The 16703-nt window shown below is 41.7% G+C and overlaps 3 protein-coding genes across 8 annotated transcripts in view; 2 read left to right on the top strand and 1 right to left on the bottom strand.

Annotated features, from left to right (window-relative positions):
• LOC138939579 (probable G-protein coupled receptor B0563.6) overlaps window positions 1–1384 on the top strand; it is a 38775-nt gene extending 37391 nt beyond the window's left edge. Inside the window, exons 5-6 of the mRNA XM_070307467.1 lie at window positions 309–596; window positions 923–1384. Coding sequence (XP_070163568.1) covers window positions 309–596; window positions 923–1174 — 540 coding nt within the window. The 3' untranslated portion in view covers window positions 1175–1384. The remainder of the gene's footprint in view (window positions 1–308; window positions 597–922) is intronic.
• LOC138939577 (uncharacterized) overlaps window positions 1–16703 on the bottom strand; it is an 88581-nt gene that overhangs the window by 51750 nt on the left and 20128 nt on the right. The gene's annotated exons all lie outside the window — the stretch shown is intronic.
• Window positions 11509–16703, top strand: part of LOC138939582 (frequenin-2) — a 43084-nt gene continuing 37889 nt past the window's right edge. For 3 of the 6 annotated variants that reach the window (XM_070307476.1, XM_070307472.1, XM_070307477.1), the window contains exons 1-2: window positions 11509–11789; window positions 14432–15156. In XM_070307476.1, coding sequence (XP_070163577.1) covers window positions 15093–15156 — 64 coding nt within the window. In that variant the 5' untranslated portion in view covers window positions 11509–11789; window positions 14432–15092. The other 3 variants (XM_070307474.1, XM_070307473.1, XM_070307475.1) reach the window with 3 other exon arrangements.

The raw sequence follows: 16703 nt of genomic DNA, 5'->3' as shown, positions 1-16703 counted from the left end.
GAATGTGTCACGCAGTTATAATTTAAGCCGCGTAAATATGATAAATTAATAATTATTGAAATGATTAATATAAAAATTATAAATTAATGATTGTTAACATTACTGATAATTATGCGAGGTGTTCCAAATATTATTGCTCCAAATTGATACAAGTATCTGATATTTAAAAAAAGTAATCTGACATTTAAATTAAGGTGAGAATTTCTGGAACGCATTGCATATTTAATCACATTCTGTTTATGATCCTAAAATAACTGCGCATCATAATTGCGATGGATCTTAATCTGCGATGCAAATGTGTACTTCAGATCTACAAGATAATGCTGGAAGTGATTTTTAAAGTGGCACCGACGATCCTTCTCGCCGGATTCAATCTGAAAATAATGATAGTGTACAGAAAATCCTGCGAACGACGTCGAAGGATGACGTTATCGAGAACCATTAGTAATGACGAAGATCCGAGGACTTTTGCCGAAGAGCGAAGGCTCATTCTGCTCTTAGGCAGCACCAGCATCCTATTTCTGGTCTGCGTCAGTCCTATGGTTATCTTAAACGTCACTCTCAGCGAGAGTAATCTCAATCATTACTGGTACCAGGTAACCCGATTCGTACACGTTTTCGCATCGTACGCATCATTTCTCATTTTCTCGAGAAAATGCATTGTTAAAATATATTTTTATAATTTAATAATAATCAATAATATAACTGAATATTAGAAAATTACAAAATTAATTTAAAGCACAACAGCTCCATTTCCTAAATCTTTATCATTTCATCATCTTGAGAAGGGATACTTAATAAAAATTTCGCTTTCATCTTATCCAGATAAAATGCTTCAATTATTCCCCCGCACGCCCCCGACCCTAATTTTCGACTTTATCAATTATGAATCCGTCCATTAATTCGACGCGTTTGGTTGCAGGTGTTCCGGGCGCTGGCCAATCTGCTGGAGGTGATCAATTACTCCATCACGTTTTACATTTATTGCCTCTTCTCCGAGGACTTTCGCAACACTCTGATACGTACTCTGCAATGGCCATGGGTCAAGAGCAAGCAAGGTGGTAGGAATCTGCCCATGAAACGTTCCCCGATACCGCGACCAACGACGACTACGACAACCCCGCCGACCACCACGGTCGCCACCCCCGGACATCTGGCCCGTGCGAGCGTTTAACACGGATCTTTTTGCCACCGATCCGTGATATTCCGTTAATCGGATTCAAGAAAAAGGACTCGAATCTAGCGCGAGGCCACCGATATACCGCGAAACTCTAAATGAATTGTACGAGTAAACCATTCTCTGTGGAATAAGCCGAGTATCTCAACAATATACGAAAATGTTGATTGTACACGATCACTTTGAACAATTTCGCTTATAGGTGTACAGAGGCTTAGATAGTGAAATGTAGTAAACTCTTGCGGAAATTTAGCCGTCGTTTCTTTCTTCTTCGGCCGATGATATAATTATTGGCGAAGAGACAAAATTTCTCAAATTGCGTACGTTATCGCAGTCTCTCGCGACGTTCTCTGCCAATTGCTTGATTCTTATACGAGCCCATCTACGAGCAAGTATCCGAACTATGTGTATCCTGTGCACCGGAATAGTTGCAGGTTACCGAAACAGCCACATCCGCCAAACATTCTTGTGTACAACTAAAGCCGGGTATGTCTACACGATTGCTGCTGACGCTAAATTTCAACATCTGACTCCGACGATCAAATCGAGCGACCTGATTAAATAGCTGATATGCGAACATTTCTCTCTCGCTCACTATCTCTGTCAAGCGATATTACATTTAACTCGCACGCCGATTCCGCGGGATCATGAGCACCGAAATCAGCTGGCTGGACGAGTTTTTATGAAACAACAACGGGAGTGCATAAAGGTAAGAGATTCTGTATAAGCTGCTAGGGATCCCGTGGGACCCTTTTCGTACTCTAAAGTACAAGCGGGAAAAGTTTTTAGCATCGTCGATCGAGTTTGCGGGATTGAGAATAGAGAGGGAAAGACGCAGACAAGAAAGAGACGGGAAAGAAATGACGCATTGACAGCCGCCGCGATGCATCCGTTTGCATTGTGTGAGCCGAGAAATTTATCAGAATTCGCGTGGAGACGCGACGACAAGACTTGATTCGCGTTGAGAGGGGAGAAAAAGGACGAGAAAAAAAGGATCGAAACGCGTCGAGTACCTGAGATCGTACAAGGAATTTTGTCGCAGAAAAATCCACGGTAGCTGAAATCGAGATGGAAGAAATCGCGTTGATTTCGAAATCATCGGAGACGGAAGGTGAGAGACGCGAGCCGAGTTTCCTCCGTCTGGAAATTTAAGATAGCGAATGAATTAATGAACGCGATCGTCGAGAGATATTTTGCGCCCCGTGTCAAATGATCGTGATTTATTTCCGTGTGAATGTTACTTCTCATCGTTAATCTTTTATACGCGATAATACCCTCGCTGCGCCTCGATAACTTACGTACCGTTCGATTAGACCTAGCGCTCGATACGTTCGAGGTGGGAATTGAATTTCAACGAAATATATACATTTCCTCGCTGTATAAAAGGAACGAGAAAAGCGTATCGCCATACGCGAGCGCATACGTGTCGTTGGATTCGGTTTTCGAATTTAGCGAGAGGACCGCTGCCGGCTACTATAATAATATTCCATCCAACTCTCCAAAATAAATCGTTACCTCTTGGTTGCATCGCGTTTCCAAACTGTACACTGTATCCCAGAAAGATATTCCCTTTCTCTCCCGGGGAATCGATAATTAAATTACGACCACAATGGTCCATCCGTGCAGTTCGATGGTAATATTGTTTCGCTCATTCGCATACGTAAATCCCAACAAAGAACATTTTGCAACTCCTCCTCCTCCTCCGGGGCGTCTCGGCTAATTTTGCGAGACGCACGTGAAAGGAGAAATAAATTCAGAGAAATATCTCATATATATTTTCATAATTTCCTTTTCCATAAATATCTTTATACGCGAACGAAACTTTTATACGACATAAAAGTTTCAAAATAATTATTTAAACATTGGAAAACATCGATACTCTGTACGGGGGATATAAGGGTCTTTCCTTTTTTTTTTAATTCGCTATCTGCAGCTATCTTCTTGTTAAAATGAGATACGCAAATTTTATAAATACATATTTTCCTCTCTGCCTTCGAGTAATTTATTGTTTTCCAACGGCTGGAAAAAATATCCACGAGATGCTTCGCGAACACTCGTCACGTGTCGAATGTGACAGCAGCGGTTTGCTGTTGAACCAGATGACGAGCGCGGTCGGTGTGCACCCAGCCTCGTGAAAGAACCCGCGCAAATATAGGCCGCGTTGCTTCCCATCGATTTTCGCGTCATGCGTCAGCCTGTGAAATTTTGACATTTACCGCGCGGATCGCGATAAACTCTTTCTCTTTCTTCTTCTCTCGCGTATGAAAAGCGAGGATGAAACGCGCCGCGTTCTTATAATATACACAGTACCGATAAACAGCGAGGAGAATCGTCGGTGGACGATTTCCGTTCCATTCGCGAGCACGTAGGAAAATCCGTTCCTGGAGCGAGCAAAAAGCAGGAAAGAGGAGTAGAATTTTCGCGGGTAATGGCGGAGTTAAGGGGGCATACCCGTTTGAACCTTTTTTTTTTGCAGTGCAACAATTTGATAAAAAACTTCTTTTTTTTTCTCTCGATATTAATACAATATTATTAAGTATTTAAATGAAAACTTTTAGCTTAATGTTTTTTTTTTTTTTTTTTCAAGTTATGCGAATATTTGCAGATTTATGTTTTCGTGCACGAAGCCTAGATGGATTATTTTTGAAAAAAAAGGAACTTTTTTCAACACGCCACCATTTGTTGATTTTTTTCAATCTTGAAAAAAAAAAACGCTTGGATAGCAAATAGCTGTTAATGTTTGATAAAAAAAAAAAAGCTTTTATTTTTTATTTCGAATATGATTTACGAACGTTTTCATGGACACCGTGCAACCACCTTAAATCTGGAGGAGCTTTACAAATATTTCCATAACTCAAAAAAAAAAAAAAAAAAAAAAAAGCTGAAGATTTTTATTTAAATAGTTAATAACATCGTTAAAAAATAAAAAAATTTTATCAAGTCGTTGCTTTGCAAAAAAATCTAGAAAATGTGCTCATTTCGCGAGGTTCCAAACGGGGATGCCCTCTTAAGCAAAGGCGGTAACCAAACTCCTACGTCGTCTCGGTTCGCCGCTATTTGGAAATAATTTAGACCAGTGTACGGGAAGAGATTCGTTACGGGCGCTATAAATGTCGCGACGAGCGAAATGTATCACATGCATACGCAACGAGATCGATCGGTCGGTCGCACGGTTGGAGCGGATTGGATCTGTCAACGTTCGAGGGATAATTTAAGCGCGCGTACATCCTCATCCGGGTGACTAACCAAGAGATATACTGCGATGGGAGAAGTGTGTTACGGGTCTGTACATGTTGTATGTCATAATAAAATTTCGAAATACGTAGGCAATATTTACGGGAGCAATATTTATCGTCCACGATGTAGATAGCGCGCTCGTCTTTGTAACGCCATCAACGTCGGTCTCTCGCTCCTTGCCGGCAAGATATTCCTTCGAACGGACGGAGAATGAAATCGTTTCGGAAGCAATAGTCTGCACGATAAACTGGGAATATGAACGACGGCTTCGATGGCGGAGGTTTGGCGCTCCTCGTATTTTTTATACAAAGCTGTACGCATGGAAATGTACAATACAACTGACGTGATAAATTTTACCGGATGATTTACGAGGATATTTTCCGAGGCAAAAAAAAAAGGGACCGTCTACACTTGTTCGTCACAGCGTCCTCTCATTCAAAGTTGTCTTATAAATTATTTTTCCGACTTTGCTAATCGTAAATCACTCGACTAGTAGAATTCAGAGAAGTTGTTTCGGGCATGATATAATTCAAATCTCCCGGCCTACATGCTGATGTATCGTGTCGCGTTATCGTTATCGTTTCGATGCTTGTCAGAATCTGAATAGTCGGCTCGTCAGCGCTCGATCCGGAGGATTTGTCAACAACGATCGTTGCCGCCGACACATCCGGTATCGTCGATCACGTGGCGAGGATAAAAAAAGTAGCAGCGATTTGGCGCGCGCGACGCAACGCGCTCTGAAATTTTTGGACCAAATGGTACCGGTGGAGGTCATCCATGGTGGGGGTTGTTCCTTGGGTGGGCGTCCCTGGGTCGATACAGGGTGGCTTGGTTCGTCGACGAAGGCACCACGAAGTGAACGAGGATTCTGTCTACCCTTCGACTCTTCGCTCGGTGACTACAGAGTCTTCTCCTGGCAAATTAACTCCTTTAAAAGCGTTTCATTGCTTGTCAAAGGAAACGTCAATCAAAATTATATCTCAAAATTGCACGTTCGTCTAGTTAATTAATTATCTTGCTATTTAACTTTTTGTTATAAACTTTCTTTACAATAAAGAATCGCTAAGAAAGTATTACTTCATTTATACAGATATGGAGTTCGTGAAGAACGAAACTTGATAAATGTTTAAATAAATTTGACAATTATTTCGATGATTAATAATGTCCCAGATTATTAAGGTACCAATTATAGATAACCTATATTGATATTTAATATTTAAATACGATTAGTTATTTCGCGATATATTTTTATATTGGAATTTTTTCATCAGATATATCCATCTGATTAATTGTATGATTAATTGTAATATCATATATGAGCTTATACAAAAAAAAAAAAACTCATTAACTGTATAACTAATTGTAATATCATAAACGAGCTTGTATACAAAAATAGTATCAATGTTGACATTTAAATATGAGTTATTTCGCAGTATATTTCTCTATTGGAATTTTTCGATCGGACAAATGCGTCTAATTAATTGTATGATCAACTGTAATATGACAAAGGAATTTGTCCAAAAATAATATCAATACGTGAAATTGCGAGACGCGTTTCAGGGGATAAATTCCACCAACATATTCCAAGCATTATAAATAGTCGAGCGAAAAATAATTAAATGAATGCGATCAATGTGAAATACCAAATATGTATTTAAAACGATTCGCGCGCAACGCGTAATTCGATTGAGCCTCTGTCGATTTACCTGTATAAAAGAAAGGAGGACTAGGTAATAATTAACGTCCGATGATTATTGCTGGAAATTTATTAGAGTGCGAATGGCGACAGGTTGCTTATATCCGGGCTGCACATATAATGCAGCACGCGCGAAATTGACGGCCATGCAAATTGCTCGCGTGCACTTCGCTGTCCGTAGTTAATGCCGACTCTTCCGGTCGGCTGAACCCCTAACGAAGCCGCGCGCTTGCGCGGCTGATGAAGAAGCGACTACGTAACGATTGATAGAGACACCCGATCGGAAATAGTCCGATAAATCAGTACCCAGCATCATTAAAGCGTCGTCTCTCTCTCTCTCTCTCTCTCTCTCTCTCTCTCTCTCTCTCTCTCCCAGATCCTAATTGTTACCGTCGTGAAGACTCATACGCTAACTCGCAATTACCCTAACTGTCACGAAACGTAAATGAGACGCATTTACATGCCTTAGAATTGTATATTGAGGATTGTACACGAACATTGATTGCGTCAATAATAATTGCGTTCGGTCATTTATCATTTCTGAATTGCAGATGACGAAGATAATGAATTAAGGTAAGTTAATTATCTCTATTAATTATCTAAATTAAAGAGCAACGTCTCTCTTTATTTAATTGTAAGTGCATATTTACACTTGACAACAAATAATCGTAAAAAGAACTTGATGTAGCAATTAAATCTGTAAATAAAACTTATTAAAATGTTTTCTGTTTTCTTTCAAAATTTATTAGCTATAAAATAAAATATACATAAAATATCTATGTAAAATAACCTTCACACTTCACTAGGAACCGACTGAGAAGCACGGATTTAATGCAAATGTAAATGGATTAGTTGTCGCAAGGGAGTTACTCAAGAGTTGACTTTAAAGCTCTCGAAATTCGAGTTAACCTCTTGAAAAAATACCGACCATTACCGTTTACCTTTCGTTTCAAGTACGTAGAGCTACAATTAAATAAGGGACCTAGGCAGAGGAGCCGCCATCGGCTGTGTAATCTTCAACCGGTCTTCATATTTGACCATGTAAAAGCAAGATTCCGACAAAGATAGCTAATCGAGTTTTGTCGGCAATCGAATTTATCCCGCAATTAACGCTTAGTTATATATCGCGAAAATAAATCGTCGCCCGTGAATTATCTCGCGGCTGCGAAAACTAAACATCTCGCGACATTTCAGCGATTTAACTTGGCGGATGCGAAAATTTAGAAAAAAGGCCGACTATGAGAGATCAAATTTTCCTACAGAATTTTCCTACCGAGATACAATAGTTAAATATATTTGAGCGACGGATTAATCCGATTTTTGCGCAAACTTTCGCGCGCACTTTCATAATTACTTTACTTGTTATTAGGTGTACAACTTTGCTTCCGCCGTTTTTTTTCCGAAATTCGAGGCTTTATTGTAAAAAAACTGGTTATACATTTATGATTCAAAGTATTGTCCACTCCCAATGATCGTGCCAATTCTTTTTGACTTTGACTCGAGTCTTCATTAAGTAATGCCTCCAATTCTGCATCTTCGAAAACCTTCTCTCTTCCACCGCTATGCCGCGCTTCGACGCGAAAATCACCGTTCTTGAAGCGTTGAAACCACTCACGACACGTTCTTTCACTAATAGCGGCTTCACCATAAGTATTTGAGAGCATTCGATGAGCCTCAGCCGCAGATTTCTTCATATTGAAGCAGAAAATTAAAACCTCCCGCAAATGACGAGAATTTGGCTCGTAAACTGACATTTTCAATCGAGAATAACTTTATGACGCAGACACAAATCGACTAACGTTTCTATGGGGTTATGTTGACAGATGCCCAAGTTTATCGCATGACGTCTATGATGTATTTATTTCGACCACTACTTACCGCTAAAGCCATCTATAGGAAAACGGCGGAAGCAAAGTTGTTTACACCTAATACTTACAAAAATGTTCGACACAACTGCGACTTTGCTCTCCGGCTTTAAAAGCTTCATATCGAAAATTTAGAAAAAAATAAAAAATGGAGAGCGCAAAACAAGCATATAAATTCAAGCGATGCGCAGATATTCAGATTAAATATAGCGGCGCCGTAATTCCAGGTGCGTTTTAATCGCGGATTCCATCTCTCGCTCGAAACACCCTTCAGCCATCGCCACGCGCTCGTATCGTTGCCTCTCTTGGTCACCCCGGCAAATAAAATCATATATCCCTCTCCAAGGAACGGGTATCACGTTTCTCCGCGCGATTTATTTCTTCGGCGAATCGAGCAGCTCTTACCGCAATTTTCGCGCGACACCCGGGCCAAAATATCACCCGGATTTCCTTCCTTCCAATTTCATCATCTCGCGACAAGGAAAATACTGCTGCATCAGCGAAACTTTCCACCTCTTGTTGCTCTTTATAAAAAGATTAAATAGATTGAGATCGATCTTCGGCTTTAAACGAGCACGAACAATAAATTATGATAAATATACATTAGTACCGATAACAGAATTTAAATATTATAACTTTAAAATGGATATAAAATACCACATCAATATCGTATCAAGAATTTTGAAAAAATATCATTATGTTAATTTACATAATTCTGTGTGTGAAAAAATGATCTCATAAATTCTCAATTATTTATTAATTTAATATTTCACGGAGAACAATTATCTTGAGAGAAATTAATATTGTATATATGTGAATATTTATAACAGCTGCCAAAAAAAAAAAAAAAAAAAAAAAAAAAAAAAAAAAAAAAACACAGCATCTTTCTTTCTCGTTAGTATGCTTCTATCCGGCGGGTAAATGGCCTAAGGTACGAGACGTATATTCTACGTCTTCATTTTAGATCTTAATAAAGCAGCAGATGTGAAGCTATCAAAAATTCATTAGGCAAATAGGTACGCGTCGCGTATTAAATGAGAAAAATCTACGTTTCCTTTCGAGCGAGAATCGAAAAATATCAGCGCGCGCTAAGCTTGTAGTTGAGGAATCGTCCTGCGACGGAGGAAAAAAGGACGATGCATGCGGCCATCGCACGGGACGAGTCGACGAGCGGGCAATTATTCATCGAAGGATCGCCGTAAACAGTTTGACGAATCGCGCGTTTTACTCTCGCGCCACGGCAGATGTATCTGTTATCGTCGTCGACACTGCGTTGTTGATCGCTGGCTCCATCTTCTCGGGAAGAGGAGAGGAGAAAGGGGGGGGGGAGGAGGAGGAGGAGGAGACGATCATTGAGGTTTTTATGCCGAGGATCACCGAGACTGTTGACGTGCTCCACTTTGATTTGCGCCCTGTCCATTATACTGTGTTCGACGTGTATGTCGCGTGTCGAGCACTTTTCTTATTACTTGATGAGAGGGGGGGGGAGGGGGAGGGAAGGAAAATGCCAGAATGTCTTCCAGAAGTTGATACGTACATACGGTAGTTACGGCTTTCGTGGCTAGCCAATAAGAAAGGACTGGAGAGTAAATCGGATTGTCGCAGCATCCAGGCGATGCGATGGTCAGCGAAAAACTGCACGATTCTGATTCGAGCAGAAGGAAACGCCGACGCGTTCTCTTGGGGCTTTTATCTCGAGGAGATAATTAGACGTCGCTGAGAATTTATTACCGCGACGTCGCCTGATTAATTACAATCGCGTGAGAAAGGATTAAAAGGAGTAAAAGTAAACCATAATGAGGGAATAATACACTCTCTGTGCGAGCGACCGTCAAATATTTCACGGGATATCCTTTTTAAAAATATCGTGACTTTTATTTATTATCATATAATTATTATTACGATAAATCTATATACATTGTAAAAAAAAAAAAAAAAAAAAAAATTGTCTGAAACCTCAAACGAAGTATCCTCTTTACAAAGACGCTTCAATCTTCAAGCATACCTTGCTGAAATTTCTGAAAAACGTCTCTCCGATGATTAAAATAGATTAATTTTTTTAGACACCCGGAAAGACCGGAAAATTCAGACAAAAATGTATTTGAATTTTTTAGAAAAATTTTTACCATGTTAGTTTATCGATATATATGTGTGTGTGTGTAGGCGATATAATCAATTTTTCAAACGTTAACGGAGATGACGGTGGAGGTTGAAATAAATCGTTTTGTCATCGAAACAGCGAATCAGCGGTATCACGCGAACCTTTTCTTTTATTCATGGATCCGGCTCCGATTTAGATCCCTCGCGTTGAATTTGCCAAACAGACCCACGGAACGGTCGACGGGCAACGAAAAATCCGTTACCGGCGAAATATATATACAACATATCTTCCTTTTAAGTTCCGTTCGATCGAAAAATGTTGCTTCGCGCGAATACGTTTCTTTCTCTCTCTTCTCCTACGGATTCCGGTGGCGTTTTTAAGTGATTGATCGGGATGAAGTACCGGGAAGATTTTCCCTCGCCCATATTTCCTTTACTTTACGCTCGTTTCCTACTTTATATATCTTTCCTATTTTATTCTCCAAGTAAAACTATCAGCGTGTGAGATAGCGTGGTCATTATTAAATTTTCTTTCATTTCCCAGAATATTCTTTCGAATAGCGCAGCTGCGATGAATCACGTCACCGTAAAAGACCGCAAGAAAAATCTCGTCACACTTCTTTACCTTATTACTTGTTGATGACCGCGATACGTAATATTTTCCGAAATAAAATTGTCAACGTATCGTATAATACGGTTTCACGCTGGTTCTCTTTTGGTTTAACAGAAACGGTAAGAATATTAAGCGCGAAAGCGAACGGACGAGCAACCACAGCGCAAAGTGATACTTATTATAGTTCGGGATAATGTTGGAAACAGGTACGGACGAGCGGACAATGATAAATAATAATAAAAACCCGAACTTTCCTTTGAATACTCGCCGGCGTTAATTTCATAATAAAACTTTACGAGGCACGCCGGAGCTCAAAGTTTTCTCCGAATGCGACAATGTGGTGCTAACAATATTTGTAAGACGAGAGCTATGGTCAAATGGAAAGGCGGGGAGGTAAAGGCATTTTGTCACAGAGGAAAACGGGAAGAAAGGGATGAAGTGGTAGAAAGGAATCCGCGAAAGACACGGCGCGCCACTCGTGCAAGAAATCGTGGTGGGAAAATATTCCGCGAGAGAAGAAACAGGAAAATGGACAAAGGCAAAATTGGGGAAAGACGAACAAGAGTGAAAACGACGCAGAACGCGATCGACCGAGACGACGAGAGCGTATAAGGTACGATAGAGAGAGGAATAGAGGAGAAAGGAGAAAGAGCGAGGAGGATCGAAGACGGTGGAATCGGAGGAACTCCGTTGTAAAGGGGGGAAAACGGGGGGAGGGAGGATATTCGAGCATCCCCCTTCAGGTTCGAGCGATGCGCTTGCGCTATCGTAACACACTTCCACGTAATGTCACCGCCAAGCCAGTCTGACGCCAGGCGCCGCGACGCTATGACGTCACTGGACCGCGCTTCAACGACGAACGTACTCCGCCGTTGTCGAGAGAACTCATGAATGAAACCTTTACTTACTTACCGTCAAGTCGCCGGATAGAGTCCTCGTGAAGGAACGCGCCTCCAACGTTCGCGCAGGTCGACGGGACGTCCCCTTGATCCTCGGCCGGTTCGCTTCGCGAGAAACGGGGACCAGTTGGAAACCAGTTGGTTCACCAGCATCCGTTGGTCGGCGCAGCATCTGTTCGTTAATCGTGTCAATTTGCGTATGGTAAAGCTAATCTCGATCGATTCGCGCGATGCGATCGCGATGAATCGTCAACGACAGATTCCGATGACAGTCGAAATTTCGATTCCGCAGATGAGCTTCCGTCGAGCGAGCGTACCGATGTATCCGAACGGAACAATTTTCATTGAACCCCCCACCCCCCCTCCCGTTATTATTTATCATTGTCCGCTCGTCCGCCGGCTGTGTACCTGTTTCCAACATTATCCCCAACTATAATAAGTATCACTTTGCGCTGTGGTTGCTCGTCCGTTCGCTTTCGCGCTTAATATTCTTACCGTTTCTGTTAAACCAAAAGAGAACCAGCGTGTGAAACCGTATTATAAGATACGTTGACAATTTTATTTTGGAAAATATAATCTCCGTCAGTGAGATGAATCTTTCATTGAATAACGCGTGCGTTTCACAAATGACGCGAATAACCTTCTCCCGTCCACCAGCCCGCGCCATCCTCGTCTTCATTCAGAGGCTCGATGGCGTTCTCCACGACCTATCGACGTTTTGTGCAAAAGTTGCGCGAGTTGCTGGTGCTCGCGATGATAACGTCCTTTTAAACGCGCGCTATCCCCTATCGCGATCGAACGGTGCTCCGGACACACGACACTTTAGTGCACTTTGGAGAGCAGCGGGCTTGTCGATATCCGGTTTGTTTTACGAATGGTCTGTGCTAACGGAATACCTCGACGACAATCCGGCTACTTTTCAGCGTGAGCGTTCTCCAGAGAATTCGCTGGAGAACGCGAAATTGCACGCGTACCCACTCTTCCGCTCTCTTTCGCTTCCCCGGATATCTTCGTCTTTTTCACCGCCAACCGGTTGGGCTCGTCGTTACGACGTAACAATAAGCGCGGAAACGCATGCTCTGAGTGTCATCGCGGTGCAGCGCGAGGTCAAGGGTGTAGCGCGACCTCGACCGGAAGTATCGCAAGTTAATCATTCGGCAAAGCTCTCCCTCTCGCGTCCTTCGATATTCCCGAATCTCTCATAGGACCGCCGTCGCGGATCCATGGAACTTGTATAAATCAGTTTCCGCGACGTCACGAAGGATGTCACGCGCGCTTCCGGGGAACCTTGCGGGGATAACACGATGCCGTATGAATTCGCATTGTAACCGGACTGATCTGCATTTAAATTCGTGGACACTCGCCTCCTCTTCGGGAAGTACCGCGTACGTTAGTCAGAGGCGAGTAAAATCTTCTCTGTATTAAGGCGAAAGAGGAGTCAGCTTTGACGCAACTTCATCATAGACGATCATTGTTATTCACCTGAAGCTTTTGCCAAGTTTTCGACGACTAACAGACACGACGTCGGATCGTAATAATTTTCCCTCCCCGGTCGCTTTCTTCGTTTGCGAATAGAACTCTTCCTCTTGCTGAAAATTTTCCTCGTCCTCAATCGCGATTCATTAATTCGTCCGACGAGCGAGTTGCGGCAAGATTACAGAATAGATACGAGACAGTCGCGGGGATTCATTATTCAACAGCGTTAATGACTTCACGATAAATATGCCGATACGATCCGCGTTCCCTCCGTCGCGTAATTGATTCGCGAGATTGGCATGAATAATTATCTTAATTTTAACAGAAACTGATCGCTCTATTCGCTTGCTGTAGATTAAAAAAAAAAAAAAAAAGCAATCTATTGATTTCCAATTTACCCCAATTTGCAAATATTCAAAGCGCTTTCGAATTGAATTTTTTTGCAGTTTGAACTTCTTACATTAAATAATTTACTTGTCTTTCGATTTTTTTTTCTTTTTTTACTTTACTTATTTTATCGTCAATTGGAAAATCCGTGTAATAAGGACAAAGGAAACATTGTAGTAATGGCTATCGCTTCGAAGTAACAAACGATATAATATTTTTTCGTGGGATTGGAAAAGCGGATAGGATTAAAGACGATCGTGGTGGAACGAGAGAATCATGACACTAGGAGCTAAGGAAATACATTTAAGTGGAAATTCCGTTTAATCCCAGGATAAGGTAGGAGATATCGTAACGCCGTTGGCCTTTAAAGCCCAGCTTATATAATAGCCCGGGAGGGATTGGCTAGTGCGGATCCTGAAAATATCGGTTGTCTGGTCTTAGGATCTTTGAAACTTCAATACGATCGGTTTGGGACAACAATGTACTCTTGCGGATTCATTCTCATTATTACTCGAATACATTCAAAGATCGCATCACGCAGGGAGATTAAAGATTCCCACGATGAATATACGATATATGGACGAGTCCGTTTATAAGCCTCGTCGCAACAGTTCGAAACAAAATTGTCGATTGTGATAATCGCTTTGAGGCAATTCCCGAGTCCCTTTCTCCGAGTTCATCTTCAATTTTCCGATACGATCTTTGCAAATTGGAAGCTGTTCCGCGCGCGCCTCGAAACTCCATCGAAGTGACCGAGAGAGGCGCGATTAATGATTCCGCCAAGTTCATTTGTCGCAACCGGAAAATTATCCCCTCCCTCTCTCTTCCATCTTAATGCGTAAATCGAACAAAGTCAAGCCTCGAATTTTTAGCTCCGATTGAAGACATCGCGAGCGCATCGAGTGACAAATGAAAAGTTTAACTACGGAATTCGCGGAAGTGAAAACTCGCGTTCTAATTCCTCCTTGTTCTTCTCCGCAGAAGAAGCAATATCATCGAAAGGAAAATCTACGCGGGAGGCATATCAACGAATTCGGCTCCGTAAGAATAAGACGATACGAATGATCCCTCGTTGTAATTAAAAATCGATTAAATATCCTCTCTCGTCGGAGCAAATTAAATCAAATTTCATCGTTCGCGATTCGAGAACCTGAAGAAAGTTTTGCGCCTCCCTGCAAAGTCACGCATCTGTCAAATTGAATCCACAGGCGAACTGTCTCCCGAGACAGAGGGCGGTCGCCGGGCTCGGCTCAACGGGGAAGAAAGTCACAAAACGGGAAACTTATCGGGTGAAATCTGATAGGGTACCTTCGCGATCTCAAAGGAGGAGCCGAAGAATCCGCGTTTGTGGGAGGACAAACGCGTCGCGTTTCTTAGAAACTTCTTCGGGCGAATACTTTCTTCGTTTCTTCCGTGCCGGTAGCGACGCTGTCGCTTCAGGGGGACAATCACTAAGGCTCAAGGCTTTATCTTCGATCCGTCAATCGCGATTCAAAATCGGAAGATGCGAGCTGGACGGTGAGATTTTTTAATCGAAGAGAGAGAGAGTTTCTCTCACTCAACGTGAGGCAAAAAGTGGGCGATTCAACTGGTCAAGAGATCGCGCACGCGTTAGGTTAACGCACAGCAGGACGCTGCGAAGATGGGCAAGAAGAACAGTAAGCTCAAGCAGGATACCATCGATCGACTCACCACCGACACGTACTGTAAGTAGTAATAACCCGCCATAGCCGCGCCATCCTATCGTCCCGTTTATCATACTGTCGTTCCGCAAACGCGTGTGGATTCGCATCGCCCGCGGATCGTATCTTATACGACGAAAATCTGCGCTTGATCGCGCGCGGGTTCCATAAATTTTTGCGCGCTCGCGAAATTTTCGTGCTCGAGTGAACACAGTGGAATTAAATCGCTCCTGGACGCTCTCGGCAAATATTCCTGACGAACGGCGTGTCTTCTCTTTCTCTAAAAGTGGGTCTTCCAAGTCGCGGATTCCTCCGCGCGAGCTGATGAGAGAATCGCAGGTCTCTTCCAAAAGACGATGAAAGATAGTGGGGGACTTTTTGGTTTTTCCAGCTGACCTATCGCGTTATTTTCACGATCCACGTCTCAGCCTCCAGCATATTTGAACGATTTTCTATCTCTTTCTGTCTATCTGTTTGTCTCTCTCTCTCTCTTTACATTCCCTCTGTCTGCGCGCTAAACGCGCATCGATCCTGCGGTCGTTCGATATGTACGTCGCAACGACGTACTCTCCCTTGCATTCGATAAAACGCGTTTAATCCATACCGTACAAACTTTACCTGTCGGAAACGACGAGTACAGCGCGCTTTCCACGCTTCCACGTGGCTTTGTTTCCGTTGAACGAGAGCTCGATTCGATAGCGAAAGCGACGACGCGACGCGACGTCTACAACCGCGAACTTCTGTTTAATCATTCAGTAAAAAAGTTGCGGCAGCGCTGCCGCATTTACTGATCGAGTCTAATATTTACGTCGCTTGCTTTACACCAAACTGTAGAATCGACTCTGTTCATCGAGTAAAAACTAACGTGTTCCTCGATAATTCCGTCGTGAAAATTGTCCCGTCGTTAATGGACGGCGAAATATTTGCAGCCTCCAACGCGCCGGCAGGTGAACGGCGAGTTATTCGGGCGAAAATGCGAAGGGCGAATGTATTTTAACATAAATATTTCCAAGTGAGTTGCGTCGTCGACTCGAAATTTCACGGGCCTTTACGTAGACTTTTGTCCTCGCTACTGATAAGTGCGCAAACAAATTCAATTAATAAACACCACGTAAAAGTAAATCGGTTTAAAACAAACTTCTCTGTAAGGCAATAATGTCAGGTCTGCAATTCTAAATCAACACGATTTTCTACTTTCTGAAAGAGAACATTTCTAAAGCCAATTGTATTGTAATAAATAATGATAACAGACATCATTTTCTTATATATTCAAAACGCAATTATATATATTTTGTTTTATCTTTGATTACCATCTTTCCCAAAATTTATCTTTTTAATTGATTATTAAATATTAAAATTTTCTAAAAAATCAACTACGTAAATTTAAAAATAAAATCAATTTTTATTAAATTATTAAATTCTAAACGCTATTGTATATATTTTATCTCATTTTATGTTTTATAATTTTATAATTTTCGCTACCATCTCTCCCAACTTATTATTTTAATTGATTATTGAATATTAAAATTTTCTAAAAAATTGACTTATGTAAATTCAAAAATAGAACCAAT

The sequence above is a fragment of the Polyergus mexicanus genome, unplaced genomic scaffold (genome assembly GCF_030449975.1).
Source record: "Polyergus mexicanus isolate NDT 795.1 unplaced genomic scaffold, iyPolMexi1.0 SCAF_14, whole genome shotgun sequence".
NCBI classification, from domain to species: Eukaryota; Metazoa; Arthropoda; class Insecta; order Hymenoptera; family Formicidae; genus Polyergus; species Polyergus mexicanus.
Note: the sequence above shows the minus strand (reverse complement) of the source record. Positions and strands in the feature narration are given on the sequence as shown.